General features: G+C 46.7%; 1 protein-coding gene across 1 annotated transcript; it reads left to right on the top strand.

The window, feature by feature from the left end:
• The first annotated feature begins 87 nt into the window (after positions 1-87).
• LOC105048831 (uncharacterized) lies at positions 88-22,347 on the top strand. Its single transcript, XM_010928292.4, has 5 exons — positions 88-489; positions 12,690-12,846; positions 14,812-14,862; positions 18,307-18,399; positions 21,789-22,347. The coding sequence occupies exons 1-5, from the start codon at positions 359-361 to the stop codon at positions 21,891-21,893; spliced, it is 537 nt and encodes a 178-aa protein (XP_010926594.1). The 5' UTR covers positions 88-358; the 3' UTR covers positions 21,894-22,347.
• Positions 22,348-23,397: the final 1,050 nt, after the last annotated feature.

Raw genomic sequence — 23,397 nt, 5'->3', positions numbered from 1 at the left:
TATAATGTTATACTAATTATTATTTTTAAACTATAATTTTTAATTTTTCAATCAAAATAACCTCGGACGAGTAACAGGATAGATCCTGACGAGAAGTGTGGCAAATATTCCCGTTTATGGCGGGGTACCAGTATGACGCTGTTTAGCCCAGCTCCGAATGCTTTGCCAATTCGTTGAAGAATTATTCCGCCCGCCACTTCTCTATCTCTCTCCCTCTCTCTCGATCTCCATCTCGATTAAGATTTTGTAAGGACAACAAAGCAAGGGAGAGAGCGAGAGAGACAGAGGAAGAGCGGGGGAGGAAGGGAGGTGGGGGGAGAGAGTGAGAGAGGGGATTGGAAGAGTAGAGAAGAAGGGGATGGACGACGCCAAGGATTCCACCTCGGACGCCACCTCGTTCTCCTTCTATTCCGCCTTCCACAACTATCCTCTCATTTCGGCTCTCGTCGCCTTCGCTGTTGCCCAGTCCGCCAAGCTCCTTACCACCTGGTATCCCTTCCCTTTCCTCCAGTCCCTCATCTCCGTGAGAAAAATTTGTTTTTGTTGTGATGCCTTTTAGAAATCGTCGGAATTGGCTCAAGATCTATGAATTATGTTTGATCCAAACTGAAGGTTTGAATCTTAGTTCATATTTTGCCATGTGCGGGACTTGCGGATTTGTTTTATTGACAAAACTTACATCTGCATTCGATTTTTTTTTTTTTTTTTCAAGTCACGACATGTCGATCACGTATTTGTTTATTTGAAAAAGAGAAAAATAGAAAGCAAAGAAAAAAAATCTTTTTTGATCTTGGATTGCTTTCGTATACCGTACCGTGGTGATGATTCTCGAAACAGGGATTGGATCTTTGGGCTGTTTGTTATTATTTTTTTTTATGGGATTTTTTTTTAGATCATTGTTTTGTTTTCTTCTAATTATTCTCATCTGAACCTTCTAGCTTGTTAATGAACGTTGTCCGGTTGGACTCATTCTTTGTTGGAATTTTTCTGCCCTGAATTTTTATTAGGGACAATTTCCTCTTAAAATTTCCCCGCGCACTGCTCCTATTTGCTTCTCTGGGAGCAAACTACGAGCTAAATAAGGTGTGTTGGGCATAAAATACCCTCGGCCGAAGTTCTTGGCAGGGTCGACCCTCGCGAGTCTCTTCCGACTTCCGACAACTGTTGGGAAGACTCCGCCCGGGCTCCTACGGGAGCCGGACTCCGCCCGGACTCCTACGGGAGCCGGGCTCCGTCGCCAACTTCAACTGCTGATAAGCTCCGTCCGGACTCCTACGGGAGCCGGACTTCGCACCTGACTTTAATTGCAGGAGGACTTCGTCCGGAGTCCTACGAGAGCTGGGCTCCGTCCACGACTCCAAGGAGGACTTCGCTTGGACTCCTACGGGAGCCGGACTCCGTCCACGTCTTCAACCGCAAGAAGGACTCCGCTCGGACTCCTACGGGAGCCGGGCTCCGTTGCCAACATCAACTGCTGGTAAGCTCCGTCCGGACTCCTACGGGAGCCGGACTTCGCACCTGACTTTAATTGCAGGAAGACTTCGCCCGGACTCCTACGGGAGCCGGGCTCTGTCCACGGCTCCAAGGAGGACTTCGCCCGGACTCCTACGGGAGCCGGACTCCGTCCACGTCTTCAACCACAAGGAGGACTTCGCCCGGACTCCTACGGGAGCCGGGCTCCGTCGCCAACTTCAACTGCCGGTAAGCTCCGTCCGGACTCCTACGGGAGCCGAACTTCGCACCTAACTTTAATTGCAGGAAGACTCCGCCCGGACTCCTACGGGAGCCGGGCTCCGTCCACGACTCCAAGAAAGACTTCGCCCGGACTCCTACGGGAGCCGGGCTCCGTCGCCAACTTCAACTGCCGGTAAGCTCCGTCCGGACTCCTACGGGAGTCGGACTTCGCACCTGACTTTAATTGCAGGAGGATTCCGTCCGGACTCCTATGGGAGCCGGGCTCCGTCCACGACGCCAAGGAAGACTCCGCCCGGACTCCTACGGGAGCCGGGCTCCGTCCACGACTCCAAGAGAGACTTCGCCCGGGCTCCTACGGGAGCCGGGCTCCGTCGCCAACTTCAACTGCTGGTAAGCTCCGTCCGGACTCCTACGGGAGCCGGACTTCGCACCTAACTTTAATTGCAGGAAGACTCCGCCCAGACTCCTTTGGGAGCCGGGCTCCGTCCACGACGCCAAGGAAAACTCCGCCCGGACTCCTACGGGAGCCGGGCTCCGTCCACGACTCCAAGAGAGACTTCGCCCGGGCTCCTACGGGAGCCGGGCTCCGTCGCCAACTTCAACTGCCGGTAAGCTCCGTCCGGACTCCTACAGGAGCCGGACTTCGCACCTAACTTTAATTGCAGGAAGACTCCGTCCGGACTCTTATGGGAGCCGGACTCCGTCCACGACGCCAAGGAAGACTCCGCCCAGACTCCTACGGGAGCCGGGCTCCATCCACGACTCCAAGAGAGACTTCGCCCGGGCTCTTATGGGAGCCGGGCTCCGTCGCCAACATCAACTGCTGGTAAGCTCTGTCCGGACTCCTACGGGAGCCGGACTTCGCACCTGACTTTAATTGCAGGAGGACTTCGCCCGGACTCCTACGGGAGTCGGGCTCCGTCCACGGCTCCAAGGAGGACTTCGTCCGGGCTCCTACGGGAGCCGGACTCCGCCCACGACTTCTACCGCAAGGAAGGCTCCGTCCGGACTCCTACGGGAGCCGGACTTCGTCACCAACTTCTACTGCAGTTCTTGGCAGGGTCGACCCTCGCGAGTCTCTTCCGACTTCCGACAACTGTTGGAAAGACTCCGCCCGGGCTCCTACGGGAGCCGGACTCCGCCCGGACTCCTACGGGAGCCGGGCTCCGTCCACGACTTCAACCGCAAGGAGGACTCCGCCCGGACTCCTACGGGAGCCGGGCTCCGTCGCCAACATCAACTGCTGGTAAGCTCCGTCCTAACTCCTACGGGAGCCGGACTTCACACCTGACTTTAATTGTAGGAGGAATTCGCCCGGACTCCTACGGGAGCCAGGCTCCGTCCATGACTCCAAGGAAGACTCCGCCCGGACTCCTACGGGAGCCGGACTCCTCCTACGACCCCAACTGCAAGTAGACTGCGTCCGGACCTCTGCGGGAGTCGGACTCCGTCTTCTATTCCGACTGCAAGAAGACCTCGCTATCAACTCCAACCGAACTTCGGCCGACAAGTCTGGACCCCCTGACAAGGCGTATTAACGGCCACGATTCTGCTCCACTCCCTGCGGCGGATCCTGCGTAGCTCCATTACCCCCTGACAAGCCGTATTAACGGCCACGATTCTGCTCCACTCCCTGCGGCGGATTCTGTGCGATTCCACCACTCCCTGACAAGTCACGACAGCGGACGCCGCTCCACTCCCCGTAACTGATTCCACGTGGCGAGCCACAGCGATAGCCACGATCCCGCTCCATTACCCTCCGCAATAAATTCCTCCTGACTCTGGGCGGCCCATGACCGGACGGTTACAGACGTCACTGTCGATTTGTTGCCCCCTCCGTCTATAAAAGGGGAACCCGAGATACGTTATTCTATAAGCTCTCGTTTTTACCTAAAAACTCTGCTAAAATTTTCGTTTGAACACTCCATTCTTGTTGAGGCAGAGAACTGACTTGAGCGTCGGAAGGTCTTGCCGGAGCAACCCCACCTCCGGTTTAGACTTCTTTTGCAGGTCCCGGCGGCGACCGCGACTCCCTCGACTCCAGCTTCTCCGGCGCAAGCGGATTTTTGCACCAACAGGATTGGCGCTAGAGGAAGGGGCTGTGTCTTCGCAGTATCCTTGTTCTTAAAGGAGCGCTCAACGGGACCGCCCCCGGGCATCTCTTCCGGCGTCCCCTCCCCCCTCCTTTCTCCGCTTGGTCCTTGCTCGATGCCTCCCCGCAAGGCGTCCACGCGACGATCCACAGCCTCCGCGGCCAGATCTCAGGCTCCGGCCTCCCCTCCTGTTTCTCAACCCCCTCCTCCTCCTCCGGCGACGGCGGTCGGCGCAGAGCGGTTTGATCTGCAAGCACAGCAGGTTAGAGACCTCACGGAAGCTGTGCAGGCTATGCAGCAGCAGCAGCCGCAGGCATCAGTGCGCTTGGAAAGGGTGTCCCCGGAACACCAGAATCCGACGGTGGGGCGGGCCACTTGGGCCAGCCGCCCCGTCCTTCCTGGGAAAACGAATTCGAGGGTGGAGAGCCCTCAATCGGACCACGACTCCACCCCTGGAAGATCCCTGCCCCCGTTCTGCCAGAGGATCCTCGAGACTCGAAGTCGGGAGGATTTCCTAGACCGGAGACTCCAAGAGATGAACCGGCGGATCGAAGAACTCTGTCATGCTCCCCCCGCTTATGATGAGGATATTTGCACTGACCCTCCCTTCTCTCAAATGATCATGCAGGAACCGATCCCGCCAAACTTCAAGCTCCCCCAGTTCGAGAGCTACGACGGGACTTCAGACCCGGTCGATCATCTGGAAGCCTTCCGGACGATGATGCTACTTCATGGCGCTCCCGACGCCATTCTGTGCCGAGCCTTCCCCTCCACCTTGAAGGGAGCGGCGAGAAACTGGTACTCGACGCTGAAGTCGGGTACCATCTTTTCTTTCGATCAGATGAGCCACCAATTCGTGGCCCATTTTGTCAGCAGCCGGTGCCCCCGGAAGGGTTCGGAGTCCCTCATCAATATCAAGCAGAGGGAAGGGGAGTCCATTCGGGCCTACATCAACCGTTTCAACGTCGCGGCGCTGGAGGTCCGGAACTTGGACCAATCAGTCGCAATGGCCGCTCTGAAGGGCGGCCTTCAAAAGAATGACCTTTTGTTTTCCCTGGAGAAGAAATACCCCAGAGATTTTGCTGATTTGTTGGCTCGGGCTGAAGGATACGCCCGAGCGGAAGAAGCCTTCAAAATGAAGGATGAAGAGACAGCGAGGGAGCGGCAGGCGGGAGACTCGGGTAAGCCCGCAATCGAAAAAAGGTCGAGAGAAGCCCGGCCGCGTTCTCGATCCCCTCCTGGGCACAAGCGTGCCCGTACTCCACCCCGGATGCGCAGGCAGAGAAGTCTGGATCGCGGGGTTCGGCGGGATTCTCCACCGGGAAGGTTCCGCAACTACGCCCCCCTCAATGCCTCGAAGACCCAGGTACTGATGGAGGTCAGAGAGCAGCTCCCTAGGCCGGAGAGGATGCGCACGCACCCCGGGAAGCGCAACCCCAACAAGTTCTGTCTCTACCACCGCGACCACGGCCACGACACGGAGGAATGCATCCAGCTCCGAGACGAGATCGAGGAGCTCATCCGGCGAGGTCGACTCGACAGGTTCATCCGACACCGGCCTGAGGGTAGAGGAGATCGGCCAAGGGCCCTACCGCAACCTGAACCGCCAAGAAGGGAGGAGCAGCCCGGAGATCGACCTCCCATCGGGACCATTGACTCCATCGCCGGAGGGCCTCAAGGAGGAGTAGACCTCCCGCAACTGTGGGACTCAGGAAACCTGTAAATGCATCGCTTATGATCTCACCTTGAATTTAAATTCCTTTCTACTTGACATGCTCTTCCCATTTGGCATGGATTTGTCACGACTGGGTATAACCCCTTCAAACGCTTGAAACAAAGTTATGTTAGGAACGAGGGGAGAACCTCATCCTAACATACCTAAAATGAAAGTCCGATTATCTCGAGATCGGATTGGGGGAGAGGCCTTACAACGCACTGATGTGCCCCCACGGTCATGTCAGGAACAGGAGGAGAACCTCGTCCTGGCATGAGCAAAGTTGAAGGCCCGGTTCTTTTAGACCGGATGGGGGGAGAGGCCCTACAGCGCCCTAATGTGCCCCCCAGCCATGTCAGGAACAGGAGGAGAACCTCGTCCTGACATGAGCAAAGTCAAAGGTCCGGTTCTTTTAGACCGGATGGGGGGAGAGGCCTTACAGCGCCCTAATGTGCCCCCACAGCCATGTCAGGAACAGGAGGAGAACCTCGTCCTGACATGAGCAAAGTCAAAGGCCCGGTTCTTTTAGACCGGATGGGGGGAGAGGCCTTACAGCGCCCTAATGTGCCCCCACAGCCATGTCAGGAACAGGAGGAGAACCTCGTCCTGACATGAGCAAAGTCAAAGGCCCGGTTCTTTTAGATCGGATGGGGGGAGAGGCCTTACAGCACCCTAATGTGCCCCCACAGCCATGTCAAGAACAGGAGGAGAACCTCGTCCTGACATGAGCAAAGTCGAAGGCCCGGTTCCATTTAGACCGGATGGGGGGAGAGGCCCTGCAACGTCCATACGCGCCCCCACAGCCCTGCTAAGGACAGGAGGAGAACCTCGCCCTAGCTTGAGCAAAGTCGAAGGTCCGGACTCCTACGGGAGCCGGACTCCGTCCACGTCTTCAACCGCAAGGAGGATTCCGCCCGGACTCCTACGGGAGTCGGGCTCCGTCGCCAATATCAACTGCTGGTAAGCTCCGTCCGGACTCCTACGGGAGCCGGACTTCGCACCTGACTTTAATTGCAGGAGGACTTCGCCCGGACTCCTACGGGAGCCGGACTCTGTCCACGTCTTCAACCGCAAGGAGGACTCCACCCGGACTCCTACGGGAGCCGGGCTCCGTCGCCAACATCAACTGCTGGTAAGCTTCGTCCAGACTCCTACGGGAGCCGGACTTCGCACCTGACTTTAATTGCAGGAGGACTTCGTCCGGACTCCTACGGGAGCCGGGCTCCGTCCACGGCTCCAAGGAGGACTTCGCCCGGACTCCTACGGGAGCCGGACTCCGTCCACGTCTTCAACCGCAAGGAGGACTCCGTCCGGACTCCTACGGGAGCCGGGCTCCGTCGCCAACATCTACTGCTGATAAGCTCCGTCCGGACTCCTACGGGAGCCGGACTTCGCACCTGACTTTAATTGCAGGAGGACTTCGCCCGGACTCCTACGGGAGCCGGGCTCCGTCCACGGCTCCAAGGAGGACTTCGCCCGGACTCCTACGGGAGCCGGACTCCGTCCACGACTTCAACCGCAAGGAGGACTCCGCCCGGACTCCTACGGGAGCCGGGCTTCGTCACCAACTTCAACCGCTGGTAATCTTCGTCCGGACTCCCACAGGAGCCGAACTTCGCCCCGACTTCGCCTACGGGAGCCGAACTCCCGTAGCCTCTCTGAAAGCGGAGGAAAAATTCCAAGCGAAAAGGAAAAAGGAAGGCGATGGACCACATCAGCGACGTTTGGAAAACAAACAACGTCCAAGGTGCAGAGAACCCTGTCACAGCAGGGATTGGGGGCTCTCATCAGGAATCCCAGCTTTCAAGAAAACTTTCGACGCAAATCCAAGGTAGGACAACTTCCTCAGGGTGACAGAAGCTCAGGCCCCCGAGCTCATGCCTTGAGGGGGACACCAAGCCCGAATGGCCCCCAGGCAAGTCTGCGGCCGCTGACGAAAAGGATGGGTCGATACAATGGCAACCGGGCATCTTCGAACGACGCAAAATCCGAAAAGGAGCTCGGCAAGCAACAATTCGACACGAATAAAAGAGCCACCGGTGACCTAAGGACGACGTCAAAAAAAAAAAAAAAGAAGAAAAGAGAGAGAGAGAGAGAGAAGAAAGAAGAAGAAAAGATGAAGGAAGTTCGGCAGACAGCAAGTCGATGCAAAGTGCGGACGAGGTAACAAAATCTCCTTCTCATTTTTCAATTAACAAGACGTACGTTACAAGACCCGGAGAGCCAGAAAGGAATACATTATTACAAGGCTCGAGAACACGGCTTGGAAAGGATACACTGGAGGCCGCTTCAAGCTGCAAACTTCTCTTCCCGTTTCTATCCTTTCCGACCGCGTTTTCCGGTGCGTGTGGCGGGCCTATCGTCTCTCGCCCCGCCTTGTTTCACTCCACCTTCGAAGTCCCAACCCCAGGGGGAAAAGGATGGGATAGATTCCAGGGGGCAGTAAGGGCAACGGCAGCGGCGACGAAGACCTGTTTCAAGAAGAACCGGAGTCACCCCGGAGGCAGCGGTGGCGCCAGAGATATACGCCGTCACCGAATGCTCCGTAACAACCACCGTCCAAAGTGTTCCGGCAAGGTCGGCATGCGCTACTTCCACCGTCCCCGCAACAAGTTTTACTGTCCCACCGTCGACGCCGACCACTTCTGGTCCCTCAGCCCCGACGACATCAAGGATCCCGCCACAGCTTGTGATGACAGCTCTGCCCTCCTGATCGGTGCCACCCCGTCTTGCTACTCCGAAATTCTCAGGCAGAACGCCTTTACCGGCGGTCCCCGTTATTAAATCTCTGTTGTTGAAGGAATTCTTCCTCGGGCCCCCTTTGAAGCGACGAGGACCTTCAGCGGCCGCTCGATGATCGGAGAACTCGTAGACCGCTGTTCTCCTCCTTGCCTTCCTCCAAGCCCTTGGCATTCTCTTGAGGATGGCCTCCAGGGTGGAGGACCTGGTGGGGAAACCCCTTAGAGAGGAATCGGGGGGCTGAAGATGGCAGAGAGACGGCAAAGGCCGGCGCGGAGGACGCTCGGAGTTGGCAGGGGCACCAGGGGAGTGGCTGAGTAGCTAGGCTCTCAGACGAAGGAAAGGTGCCGTCCTTTAAGAAGAGTAAAGCCCCGAAGAAAGGGTAGGGGGTTTAAATAGGCAGTGGATCTTAGCGCAATTATGGTGGCGGGTGTCCCTAGACCAACCGGTGCTTACCACGTGTCCCGCATGTCCCACTCGCCGCTATCGAGGATTGACTGTTCACAAATTTTCATTACGCGACGCTTGGGATCACGTCTCGGTGGGAGTTCCGAAAAGACCCTTCGGGTCGCCCTAATCGGAAAAAGGGCTCTAGCATACGCGCATTAAATGCCGGCATATCCAAGGTCGGTTGCACCCGGACGCCAGGAGAACTTCGGCTGCGACAACCTCTCTGTACTTCCTTCATTCGAAATTCAAACTCGGAAGTGGGGGATTGGTGTCGGGCATAAAATACCCTCGGTCGAAGTTTTTGGCAGGGTCGACCCTCGCGAGTCTCTTCCGACTTCCGACAACTGTTGGGAAGACTCCGCCCGGGCTCCTACGGGAGCCGGGCTCCGTCGCCAACTTCAACTGCTGATAAGCTCCGTCCGGACTCCTACGGGAGCCGGACTTTGCACCTGACTTTAATTGCAGGAGGACTTCGCCCGGACTCCTACGGGAGCCGGGCTCCGTCCACGGCTCCAAGGAGGACTTCGCCCGGATTCCGTCCACGTCTTCAACCGCAAGGAGGACTCCGCCCGGACTCTTACGGGAGCCGGGCTCCGTCGCCAACATCAACTGCTGGTAAGCTCCGTCCGGACTCCTACGGGAGCCGGACTTCACACCTGACTTTAATTGCAGGAGGACTTCGCCCGGACTCCTACGGGAGCCGAGCTCCGTCCACGACTCCAAGGAGGACTTCGCCCGGACTCCTACGGGAGCCGGACTCCGTCCACGTCTTCAACCGCAAGGAGGACTTCGCCCGGACTCCTACGGGAGCCGGGCTCCGTCGCCAACTTCAACTGCCGGTAAGCTCCGTCCGGACTCCTACGGGAGCCGGACTTCGCACCTAACTTTAATTGCAGGAAGACTCCTCCCGGACTCCTACGGGAGCCGGGCTCCGTCCACGACTCCAAGAGAGACTTCGCCCGGGCTCCATCGCCAACTTCAACTGCCGGTAAGCTCCGTCCGGACTCCTACGGGAGCCGGACTTCGCACCTGACTTTAATTGCAGGAGGATTCCGCCCGGACTCCTATGGGAGCCGGGCTCCGTCCACGACGCCAAGGAAGACTCCGCCCGGACTCCTATGGGAGCCGGGTTCCGTCCACAACGCCAAGGAAGACTCCGCCCGGACTCCTACGGGAGCTGGGCTCCATCCACGACTCCAAGAGAGACTTCGCCCGGGCTCCGTCGCCAACTTCAACTGCCGGTAAGCTCCGTCCGGACTCCTACGGGAGCCGGACTTCGCACCTAACTTTAATTGCAGGAAGACTCCACCCGGACTCCTATGGGAGCTGGGCTCTGTCCACGACGCCAAGGAAGACTCCGCCCGAACTCCTACGGGAGCCGGGCTCCGTCCACGACTCCAAGAGAGACTTCGCCCGGGCTCCTACGGGAGCCGGGCTCCGTCGCCAACTTCAACTGCCGGTAAGCTCCGTCCGGACTCCTACGGGAGCCGGACTTCGCACCTAACTTTAATTGCAGGAAGACTCCGCCCGGACTCCTATGGGAGTCGGACTCCGTCCACGACGCCAAGGAAGACTCCGCCCGGACTCCTACAGGAGCCGGGCTCCGTCCACGACTCCAAGAGAGACTTCGCCCGGGCTCCTACGGGAGCCGGGCTCCGTCGCCAACATCAACTGCTGGTAAGCTCCGTCCGGACTCCTACGGGAGCCGGACTTCGCACCTGACTTTAATTGCAGGAGGACTTCGCCCGGACTCCTATGGGAGCCGGGCTCTGTCCACGGCTCCAAGGAGGACTTCGCCCGGGCTCCTAAGGGAGCCGGACTCCGCCCATGACTTCTACCGCAAGGAAGGCTCCGTCCGGACTCCTACGGGAGCCGGACTTCGTCACCAACTTCTACTGCAGTTCTTGGCAGGGTCGATCCTCGCGAGTCTCTTCCGACTTCCGACAACTGTTGGGAAGACTCCGCCCGGGCTCCTACGGGAGCCGGACTCCGCCAGGACTCCTACGGGAGCCGGGCTCCGTCCACGACTTCAATCGCAAGGAGGACTCCGCCCGGACTCCTACGGGAGCCGGGCTCCGTCGCCAACATCAACTGCTGGTAAGCTCCGTCCTGACTCCTACGGGAGCCGGACTTCACACCTGACTTTAATTGCAGGAGGAATTTGCCCGGATTCCTACGGGAGCCGGGCTCCGTCCACGACTCCAAGGAAGACTCCGCCCGGACTCCTACGGGAGCCGGACTCCTACGACCCCAACTACAAATAGACTGCGTCCGGACCTCTGCGGGAGTCGGACTCCGTCTTCTATTCCGACTGCAAGAAGACCTCGCTATCAACTCCAACCGAACTTCGGCCGACAAGTCTGGACCCCCTGACAGGGCGTATTAACGGCCACGATTCTGCTCCACTCCCTGCGGCGGATCCTGCGTAGCTCCATTACCCCCTGACAAGCCGTATTAACGGCCACGATTCTTCTCCACTCCCTGCGGCGGATTCTGTGCGATTCCACCACTCCCTGACAAGTCACGACAGCGGACGCCGCTCCACTCCCCGTAACTGATTCCACGTGGCGAGCCACAGCGATAGCCACGATCCCGCTCCACTACTCTCCGCAATAAATTCCTCCTGACTCTGGGCGGCCCATGACCGGACGGTTACAGGCGTCACTGTCGATTTGTTGCCCCCTCCGTCTATAAAAGGGGAACCCGAGATACGTTATTCTATAAGCTCTCGTTTTTACCTAAAAACTCTGCTAAAATTTTCGTTCGAGCACTCCATTCTTGTTGAGGTAGAGAACTGACTTGAGCGTCGGAGGGTCTTGCCGGAGCAACCCCATCTCCGGTTTAGACTTCTTTTGCAGGTCCCGGCGGCGACCGCGACTCCCTCGACTCCAGCTTCTCCGGCGCAAGCGGATTTTTGCACCAACAAGGTGATTGTTGAAAACCAAGAGTCGTTATATAAAGAGGGTTGAGTGAATGGTTTAAACTAACTAGAAGCTCCCAAATCCTGCAGTTTGCTCAAATAGTATCCGCTAATTACGGCACAACCCTAAAGAGTCAGATTACCCGACTCGCAGTGGGTGCAGGTAATGGTAAAATCCGCCCCAAATCCAACCCAGATATATATAACTCTTCACAAAAATCGCCTCCCCAAGGCAAGGAAAAGAAAAAGAAAAAGAAGATGATTTGTATGCAAAAAGAAAAGGGAGTTTTCTGTAGCTATACCCAATCCAATCCATCCAACCTACCTTGTCTAACTCTACTTGCTCCATCCCGCCCCTCTCTAAGGCAAGTGCAGATAGGGTATATGTAATGGCCTACTGGACTTAGACCCAACCCATTGCCATCCCTAACTCAAGTAGAACTGATCCCATTGAAACTAGTCATGGGATCTAGAGTCCTGCAATCTATCTCAACCAATCAAAACTAATTATGGGAACTAGAATCTTGCAATTAGCTTAAAAATCATTGGCAAGTGAAAGACATTCAAGAACTCCCACTATTAAGCTTAAAAATCATTGGCAAGTGAAGACATTCAAGAATTCCAAGGTAATCTGAAGTAAGATAATTAAAGGGAAAAAATGTGGAGCTTTGCTGTATTCTTTAGCTTGCTGCTGCCTATGGGATTGAGGATCCTCCTGTTTTCATGCAGTTTGCTTCTTGGCTGTTTACTCCTCGTATATTATACGTGCTTCACTTCTTAATTGTCTTGATCATAACATTTGTGCATGGAGAGAGCAAATAAGAAAATGTGGTACAATAAAATGGTAAACAAAGTTCTCTTGGGTGATGCTTGCTTTTTCATCTTCCTTCTGAAACTTGAATATTAAAATAGATAGCTCAACTTGTTGCATCATTGGGAGCTGATAGTATGATTTTCTCTCTCTCTCTCTCTCTCTCTCTGCATCTTGAGATGAGGGTTTGGGTTTTTTAGGTGTCACCAATGGCTTATTGATGATAAGCCAATTCTGCTAACAATTTAATCTGATTTAGATCTGCAGGTACAAGGAAAAGCGATGGGATGCCAAGCAACTCATTGGATCTGGTGGGATGCCATCTTCCCATTCAGCCACAGTCACTGCACTTGCTGCAGCTATTGGTTTCCAAGAAGGCTTTGCTGGTTCTACATTTGCAACTGCATTGATATTAGCATGCATTGTAAGCCACTTACTTTTTCTTATTTGTGTCCTAAGTCTTCACAATCACCTATGCGGCTTTCTTCTTGCAGCCTATTCTCTTTTTTCCTAATTCTGATTATGAAGCTCGTTATGAGCATCTATTGCAAGTAAACATGTTGGTTAATTTGAGAGTTAGGCATGAGCAATTCTCATGGATGATTTTATGGGTTGCCATGATTCCATGACATGCAGTGTGTCTAACTAACACTCCATAAGTTGGAGTTGGAGGGTTGGAGAGTTGGTAAGATATATGACTGCTTTTTTTTGTAGAGCATCATATAGACAGAGTAGATAGCATTTAAGTTTTATGGTTACAGCATGCATTTGGCATGATATTTTGGAATCTTTAAGAAACCTCATCCCTTACTCTTACTTTGCTTTTACTGTCCAAATCTTAAAGTAACATGTTTGCATGGTATGAAGGAAATCTCAGTCATAAACTTATAATTTGCTTGTACAAAATAATTTTGTCATTGGTTGGTATAAGGTGGGCCACCTATTACTAAATCAGCTTTTGAGAATATTCACATGGAGTAGGAGTTAGTGGAACATGGAGGATTCTAATGGCAAAAACATATTTGATGTTTTTCTAGATAAGGAAGAGATCATTCCCAAAAGAATCTTGGTAGAAAATAGTGAGAATATTCCATACCAGGTTTAGATTTTAAACTGGAAGCTGAATTATTTTTGAGGGTAAAAACTAGAAGCTGAAATCAGGTGATGGATTAAGACATACAATTTTAGGGTTAATAGAAGTAAAGAAACATATCATAGGCTTGCAATGATACATATGTTAACTCAGCACAATTCCTGTTGATCTAGATTGGGACAATCTTTGGGTGAGACCACCTATTTAGTGGCCTGAACCTGAGTCAAATTCAGTGTATGTTGGGTATTTGGTGTCATGAACTGCTAGCAGCATCTTTGGGGTCTGAGGATTTGGTTCTCTGGGCCTATTTGCAGTCCAATGCTTCAATCATTTTCATAGATAGTAGATGCCATTGATGGCTTTTGAAATTCACAAGGGTGTGGCACAAGTTATTAACAGTGATTGCTAATTTATCATAAGCTAACATTCTTAGGTTCTTCTAAATTCAGTTTATTTACAGAAAATCTGTTAGTGGGCATTTTTTGTTGATGCTTTTGCTTTCTTTACTTATTATTTTTAGTTAAATTATCTCATATTTCACATCCAGGTAGATCATAGTGTCATATTTGATGTGGTAGAGCTCTTTATTGGCTTTTATGTGGAACCCGTAGATCTGAATATTTAAATCAGATATGAGTTTTGTTACAAATGACTGAATTCTCATCTGTTTGCTCGAAATTCTAGCAATTGGGCATGCCACGGTTATCTTGAATAATGAACCCTGGGTCAGCAAAGATTACCAAAAATTCTAGTAGTGGGAGAAGGAAGAACAGTAGAAAACTTCAAAACTTCTGTGCAATTTCAGCAAAGTCTCATTTTGCACTTTGCATTTTCTTATTCTATAACATTATAAGACTCAAAAACTATTTCTACACTCATCAAACATATTCATAAAAATTCAACCGACAAGATAAATAATCCAAAACATGATAAATCTTTGGTCAATTAGGATGTAGGAAGGGGTTGGCTGGCATGGTTGGCTGATCCTTCTTTAATTCTTTCATTCTCTTTTATCATTCTTTTCCTCCTCTTTCCTTTTTGTTCTCTGCTTCTCCATGGCTGCACAATGCAGCCCTCTGCAAAAGAGTAAACTGTCACCACCTCCCTGCCTCAGCCAAAAGGATAAGCAGATGGGGATGCAAAGATGGTTATCTGATATCTTGGCCTTGTGCTCTGAAATTTTTTATTATTCATGTGATGCTAGAAGTAGTATATCATGATTATATTTGGTTACTTGCTGTCTTGCTAGTAGCACATTTCCACAGTAAAGATTTCTGACAGAACACTCTTTGGCAGGTGATGTACGATGCATTTGGTGTTAGATTACATGCTGGGAGGCAGGCAGAGGTATGTTTTTTTACATCTCACCTTCATTAGTCTTACATGAATTTGACCATTATTGGAACGATACATCCCTCTTTTATAAATTAATTGTTATCATAATAGTCATAGCATGGTATAAATTGATTGGTTGCACTAACCATCCATCACATCTAGTTTTGGAAAATGACAATGGCAAAGCTGACATGATGAATTTCAATGGCAATCAGATACTAATACCTTTTTATCCCAGAGAAAATGTTTATACGTACTACATAGGGTTGAATGATGATTCCTTTTGCATTTTAACTCATAAAAGGCATAAACCAACTCTTGGTTGTTGGCCTTTTTGTGCCAATTTTTAAGATTCTATTAGCTGAGCATTTTTAGAGTTCAATCCTTTTCCAGTCTCAACATCTTAAAAATTGCCACCGATTCACAAATATTCAGTTATACTCCTTAATAAAGAAAAAGAAAATCTAGATAACTTATTTAGAGATGCATACAATGATAGAGTGAATTCTAATAAGAAGGTTCGTCATCACACATCTTAACCTTCAGAAGGCATACATTTGTGTATAATTTATAAATTGATTTTTGCAATTAAGATGGTGCAACATATTTTTAAGTTTATGCTCTTTGCACAGTCACAATCACAAAATCTAAATGGAGTGTGTGAATTATTTTTTATGGTTCCAATCACTTAAACTATAGCTTTGTTTGACAGTAGCTGACAACTCCTTGCATAGATAAATTTTTGTCAACTTCTACAACTAGATCTATGTAATGATAAGAGTCCATTGGTTTCAAAGAAATTCCACATGTATCTAAAGAAACCTAAGCCCTTTGATTCCGCTTGAAAAGATTTTAGCTTGCTCATCCTAATTCAACTTGGCTGAGTCAACTTGATTAAAACAAAATGAAAAACATTGAATGGTACAAAAACTAAGTTTACAAAGAACTGGGGCCTACTGGAAATTCTTTACATTTGGCATGCTGCAGTACAGGCATCTTGATTAAGCATGGTTTACTGGATTCCATGAGAATTTATTAATTAACTTTAAGTGGTGTAATTAGATGGTACAGTAGGTGTCATTAAGGGGAGAGAGTTGGAGAACAACTTATAACACATAGTTGAGTAGCACAACAGTTGGTGCGATTGGATTTCACCCCATGCCATAAAACAGAATTAGTGATCCTCAACTAGCTAACCTCTTCCTCCTTTTGCATCTTATTACTGTAGGGTTATTTCCAATCTTTCAGTTGGTCCAACGCCTTTAGCTTTGAAAATTCTTCTTGTTTTGGTTATTGATAGTAACGGTAGTCCACTTCTCCCGTAGCATATATAATGATCTTCTATGGATTACCCCCTAGATCTAGCGTGATCAGGTCTCTTTGTAGATAATATAAATAGAACAATAGCATGTTTTTGAGAATCTGTCCCTTGAAAATTGCCCCATATTTCTTTTGCAGCAGAGAAAAAGAAATCTTACACTGATCTTATGAGGCTTCATTAAATGTAATAACCAGCTCGTCATAGTCAGTTTTTCACTGTTCCAATTGTCATGGTGGATGAATTGCCTAATTTCATCTCTAAAGAAAAAATGCTATATAACTTATAATGCCATACAAACTTCTTACATGCATGATATCGCAAGCTGATGTGGAGCTGTGACATCACCAATGTTTTTTGTTTTTATCATTAAAAGAGGAGAAGTAAAATGGGATGGGTTTCCTTACAGTTTCCTTTTTCATGTTATCTTCACCAATCCACATCCACCTCCCTCACCACCGTTGCTCATTGTTTTCTCTTCCTCCAGGTCTTTACCAACCCACCCCACCATTAGCACTGCACATATCTCTCTCGTATTTTCTGTCTATTCTAGATTTCCAGAGTTTTTGTTGCTGTTGGGATTTTTCATCACCACCTCTCCTAGGCTCCACTGCCCTGCACAACCCCACACCCCCCAACCCCCCACCAGCCCCCCCCTCCTCCCCGCCACCACCCTTTCTGCTTCCCTTGCCATCTTCTGTTCTCTCCCATTTCTTTTCACCAATCTAAATCACTGCCCACAAGCTGGAGAGCAGCCACCATGATGTCACTGCTGCCATCTCCCACCACCAACCTTGTCCACCAATGTCAACTGCCTCAGACAGCAGAGGATATATGTCCGCCATCCTGGTTGTTGCTTTTGCAGCTACCCTTGTGTCTCATCTACGACTACCACCACCTATTTTTGCTAGGTTCTATCTCAAGGAGTGTTGATGGTAGAAGACATTGGAGGTTGAAGTGGAGAGTGCAGAGTAGACATGGGTGGCGAGGCAGGGTGGTCATGAAGAGAGGCCGCAGCAGCCATCGATGGATCGGTGAGAATGTTGGGAAAGGAAGAGATAAGATCGAGAAGGGAGAAAGGAGAAACAAAAAAGACATTTTTTATACTTTCTTAACCAACATGGCCATGACATATAGGTCACCTAGGACTTGCATAGCGGAATCTGTTTATGTGTATAGCAGTACTGCCTAGTAAATGGACCTTAAGATGTAAAGTAACCTCTTTATAGTTGCCACTGAACGTTCTAGCAAAATTTGTCTATTCCAATAATACCTTTTGTTCAACTGTACTGTCACAATCATCTTGGGTAATCATTTTGATTGCTTCTCAAAATTGACACCACCTTGAAGAAGTTGCCCACATCAATAATAAATATAGTAATGAGAAATCAGCATCATTAAAAGTAATTTTAGTCGAGTAGCAGAGATAACATCATCACCAACTTCAATTTGAATTTTTAACCTGATCCAGGTCTTTCTTTAGATGATCTGATCAGCAGCACAAAATAGTCAGTCTTATTCAACATATAGCAAGATATCGTATGTAGTCAGATCCTGAAACTGTGAACAAAATGGAGAAGGAAGAAAAGAAAATGAGATACCTCTCACCACTTGTCTTTTAAATGTTCTCTGTTAATGATGCAAAGGACAAAGTTTCCCTGGAATAGTGGCAACATATAATATGCCGATAATAGGTAGCTAAATTTGTAAGGAAAATACAAAGGAGGCAACATGACAAATAAGGAAATAATTTCCCAATATTTTAATTTATGTTTTAGCAATTTAGGGGAGGGTTGGGATTTTGAACGAATCCTTATAATTTCAATAGGAAAAACATGATTTTATTAGATTAAAGACATGTCCGCTGCTCTTCATTAAGTGATTAATATATAACAAGGATAATTTGGCATTAAAGCTATCAGGCTAGCATAACCATGGAACAACTAACTAAGATTTCTGCTTATAAATTTTTGGAGTGATGTTCTAAAAACCAGACCTTTTTGGCTTCAGCTTCTTATATTATACTTCTGTTTCTATGCTATGAAAGCTTTGTAAGTCCGTTATAATGGTAATTTTTCGTGAGTGCCAAGTATGCTGGTTTACTCCATGGTCATCATCCTCATCCTACTAGTTTTCAGGTGCTGAATCAAATTGTATATGAACTTCCAGCTGAACATCCTCTTGCTGACACAAGGCCATTGCGGGAACTTTTAGGCCATACCCCTCCTCAGGTTTGATCTTATGCCTTTAAGTTTTCTTTCTGAAGACTATCTATGATGCACCATAGGCTCATAGTAGTTCACATTGGCACAGACATTGGTACCTGCGCAGCTTTTTTCTTTTTTTTTTTTTTTTGAGATTAGGATTGCATTGTGACAGAATTAAGCACACAAATTTTGGAAGTAATACTCCTATTTGGTCATTTTTGTTATTTCTTTGGCCTGAAAATATAGACACATATATTTTAAAATTAACGTATGTAGATTGAAATCTGAGTTTTCCAATTATCATGCATTCTGTACTTGGTTGACGGAATCTTCTAACTAGGCCTCTACACCAACATGGAAATTTTTTAAGAGTCTTGCTTGCACCAGCAGCTGAAGTATTTCCTTAGCACTTTGATTCCCCACTTCTGCCCACGCTGCTGGCTTAGGTCACTAGGATCTGTTAGAATCATAAACAATAGGGGCTGACATGAACCAGGTATAAGGCCTACCCACATGCCTTCTTGCCTCCTCATGCTCAAATCAGTGACATGAACCAGGTATAAGGCCTACCCATGAATTTTTTAGGTAGTTCAAATCAGTGATATGATTCATTCCAATCCTCCAAGGATCTTGAGATGTACAGGCAAATAGGCAGGTACCATGCACATTTAAGGGAAAAATGTTGATATGAATTTTTAATTATATTAAATACAGAGATACAAGAAAAACCATTCTTTGAATACAAATAATATGCATCATTACGGGGGAGAGAGGCTTGAGAGGAAAAAATTTTCATGTGGGATAGGAGATTCTAAATTAAATTACTCTAGCAATTTTTTTAAAAAAAATTCAAATGTTAAATTAATCTTAAATGGCATAGTTCACTTGTGATTGGAGATAAATGAAGGAATCAAGTGGTCATATAAGAAAGAGAAAAAAGAGCTAATCTGCTACCTAATTAATTTCTCCCAAAATGGAAGGTTTGCTGCTAAGTGGCTAGCTTTCTGTCTTTGCTAAGATTTGATGGTAGAAAGATTGATAAGTATGGCAAAAATCTAAGGGCACTTTTCGAAGGAAAGTTTGACAAAATAATTTCGAAATTCAAAATGCCTGTCTCTTGATCTAGTGCACAGGTTATGTTTTCAGAATACTACCAGAGACCCCATCAGCCAGCAATTGTGAAAGAGAATAATCTGAACCAATAAGAAAGATTTGATACAAAATTTAGAGAATCTGAACCTAATCCAAGGAATGAGATATTTTAACCTCTACAAAATAGATTGTACACTCACTCGCCTACCTGGAATTTTCTCCAATCAAGCAAAGCATATATTTTCATAGTGTTTGCAGTGTGTTTTTATACAGTATCAGACACCAAAGTGCCAAGGAGCATTCTATAGTCTCCATAGTCTTATCAAGTTGAAACCAGAATCCTTCGTCATCAGTCATTACGAACATATTGTCAGGTACCCATCTTGAGGGCATTCTTTGAATCATGCATCAGATTAATCTTTTTGCAACTTTTTATGGTGAGAGTGCCATCGTAGGCACACAAGTGTCACATGGCCTAACATAGGCATGATAGTTGCTTAACATAAGAAGTGCTAAGAAGTGATGACATGTTTAAGTACTGAAGTGTCTATCCCAAGCATTCTTGCATATATAAGTTGTAATCCTTTTTCCCCTACTAGACATAATAAAGCAATTTGTAGATTATCATTCTAAGGAGCTTGTATAAACAATGCTGCAATTGGGATTTGGGTGGAAGCACAAGTGTTGTGCTTCATCTAGGATAAGATATTGGCATAGATCTTTTGCATTCTGAGTTTTACATGTCTGCACTGGATAGCATTATTGTGCTCTTGAGCTCCTGATTCCTTTATTGAGTTCGGCTTTTCTTGGATCTTGGCCCAGAGTTCTGGACCTAAAGGAATGTAATGGTTGAGAATTTCCAAATATAAGTTCCTCATGTGATGGGATTCATGGAGAGAAATGTGAGTCTATTTTAAGCTAGTACTTGGACTGTGATTCATGCATCTGACATTTGTTCATTAATTACTGTTTGCCTAACAGTCACTTCTCATTGAAAGAGTAACTTGCCTTCTTGAGCTTCTTTTCTCCGGCCCATATGTTTTTTCCCAACATTTTATATTTATGTTGCCTCTCACTGTTTCAATCTCGTTGATTGTGTAGACTTGGTACACTCTTGTTGTATCCTGTATTTGGTTGAGGTCATGAGAGGGTGGAAGGATGGGATTGGAAGGATGGATAACCTCTATCCACTGTTTGATTCAAAAAGTTACGAGGATAAATGAAAAAGGAAGGATTGTCCATCAATCCTGATCCACTAGTCTGCATCTTTCCAAATTAAAAAGATAAAGGAAGGATGAATGGAGCATTGAAGGATGGACTTTTGTATTGACAAAATTAGCCCTCATTAATTTTTTTTTTATAAAACTATAATACTTCTTTACTTTTTTATTTATATTATTTATATATATTCTTATATATACTATTAATCATATACTATTAAATTTTATTGATCATTATTTTAATTTTAGTATATAATTTTCATAATTATAATTAAATATTAGATTATCTTTTATTTCTCTATTTACATTTATCATTTTTAATTAACTATTTGTATAATATTAATTAACTATTTAAACTAAATTATAAATTGATTAATTATTTATATAATTAATTTATTAATAATTAATTTATAAAATCATGTATTAAACTAAATATTTATATAATTTTTCATATAATTATAGATTATAAAGATTATAAATTTATACATTGTTTACTTCTTTAGTATAAATAAGTGTTATAAATTGATGATAATAATATTTTTATCAAAGGATAGTTTAGTAAAAATATTATACAAATACCAACCATCCTTCCTCTCATTCCCCCTATACCAAACAAAGGATGAAATCATTTCCATCCATCCTTCCATGTTTCACCAAACATATGAGAGAATGGATGGATAACATATAAGAGAATGGATGGATTTATCCATCCTTCCTCCTCCATCAATCCATCCTTCAATCTATCCTTCGTACGAAACAGAGAGTTAAAGTAAATAAAGTTTAGTTGCTCAATAGCATACTTTAGATAGGGACTGAAGTTTGAAAAACTAATTCAAAAGTTTGAATGTGTATCAAGCATTTTGAATACAGTAACCCTAAAACTTTGATACGGTAGCATTGCTTTGGGTAGTTTGAAGTTAAGTAGCTCAGGTTACTCTATAATGCATGCCTTCAATAATGACCCAAGTTTGAAAAAACTGGTCAGAAGTTTGATATGTTTATTAGCATTTCATATGTTATGACCTTGATATTTTAATATGATAGCATTGTTTGGAGAAATGAGGACTGAATTCAGCTATCATATTGCTAAACATTACTCAGGTTTTTGCTGGTGCGGTGTTGGGGGTTTTTATTGCTATAATAGGGCACTTGATCAACAAAGCTGGGAGTCAAGTTTCACACGGGAGAACAACCCTTGGCCACTAACTTCGGTCATTGATCACTTATGGTGAAGGAAATATATTCCAGACAAGAAATTAGAGCTGGTTACTGAAATTTTTCCATGGAACTCATAACAAACTGCTTGATGCCAGGCATAACTCCCCATGATTGAGATTGCTTACGCTCAGAATGTGCATATTAATGCTTCAATTCTTTTTGTGAGTACGTACGTCTTCACTGACTAATGTTGCTGTCTCATGTGAAAGGATCATTTATCATTTGAATACCCCTAGCATTCATATCTTACATTGTTATTCAATGCAGAGCTTGTTCTTTAGAGGCCATTTATGTTCTCATTTGGCAGTCCTGAAATCTGAAAGATGCATTGTGGTTAAGCAAAGTCATCAGGGTTTTGTTTGCCTCTTCTTTCTGCTTAAAATTGACAATCTGAATAATCTTGGGATCTGGATAATGCTAAAGTACCATTTCTTCTTGTTCATAGATGTTTCACTATGTATGCTTTTGCTGCTTGTTGAGGCAAACATCAAATATGGGTACATCTACATAGCATATGAGAGAGACAGGAGGTAGACACACAAGGATTAAACAAATGCCCTAGCTTTCTTAACTGCCTGTTTGGACCCACGCTCCTTATTTACAGGACAGAGAGGATAGCATTTAGAGATTAAATGCAGCTGAATTAATACATGTATCTGAATAAACAAATCTTTTGCATACGATATAATTCACATCTTTACCTAAAAGTTTATAACTTCTAATTATCGGAAACTTATACGCACATGTCCTGACTTCTAGCATTGAGGATTGTCGCATTGTTGGTTTGTTAGAATTCTAAGTCAGGAAATTATCCAGCATAGAAGTTTTATATTGCCAGGTGGAAATCTCGTAGCTCTGCTATGCAGAAACAACATGATCTTTGTGGAGTGCCTTAACTAGAACAAGTAATTACTAGACTGGCCAGTGTGCCAGTCAATTAACATATAATATGACCAATGGTTTCACCTAACTTATTTTTTCGATATATTTTATATCAAGATTTTAAATTCTTTGGAATGAAAATATCCTCATTTCTCCAAAACAGAATGTCCTATCCTATTCTGACAGATGGTCTATCTCTTTATCCTTCTTTCCTTTCTTTATTTTTCTTCTTTCTTTTTTTGCTTTCTTTCTTTTTATTTTTTTTTACCTTTCTTTCTTTCTTTTTCTTTTATTTTTTTATCTCCTTCTTTATTTCCTATTTTCTCTTTCTTCTTCTTTCCCTTTTCTTTCTTTTTTATTTTATTTTTTTTTCCGTTCTTCCTTTCCTTCATTTCTTTTCTTCTCCCTTCTTTTGTTTTTCTTCTTATTTTTTTTCACTTTTTTGTTTCTTTAGATGAGGACTTAAAGCATTGTGTTATACCATAAGTCAATGAAAAAAAAAAAAAAGACAACTTTTAATATCTACCATGAGAAACTTTAGACAAGTGTAGGTGTGTGCATAAGTTTATAGCTCTTTTTTATATTCAATTGTTATAGCACTCATAGTAAT

This window comes from Elaeis guineensis, chromosome 7, assembly GCF_000442705.2.
Source record: "Elaeis guineensis isolate ETL-2024a chromosome 7, EG11, whole genome shotgun sequence".
Lineage (NCBI taxonomy): Eukaryota > Viridiplantae > Streptophyta > Magnoliopsida > Arecales > Arecaceae > Elaeis > Elaeis guineensis.
Note: the sequence above shows the minus strand (reverse complement) of the source record. Positions and strands in the feature narration are given on the sequence as shown.

Coding starts and splice junctions, on each gene's coding strand:
- LOC105048831 (XM_010928292.4), top strand. CDS start 359: ATGGACGACGCCAAGGATTCCACCTCGGACGCCACCTCGTTCTCCTTC. Junction 12,847..14,811: donor CATTGATATTAGCATGCATT/GTAAGCCACTTA, acceptor ACTCTTTGGCAG/GTGATGTACGATGCATTTGG. Junction 14,863..18,306: donor ATGCTGGGAGGCAGGCAGAG/GTATGTTTTTTT, acceptor ACTAGTTTTCAG/GTGCTGAATCAAATTGTATA.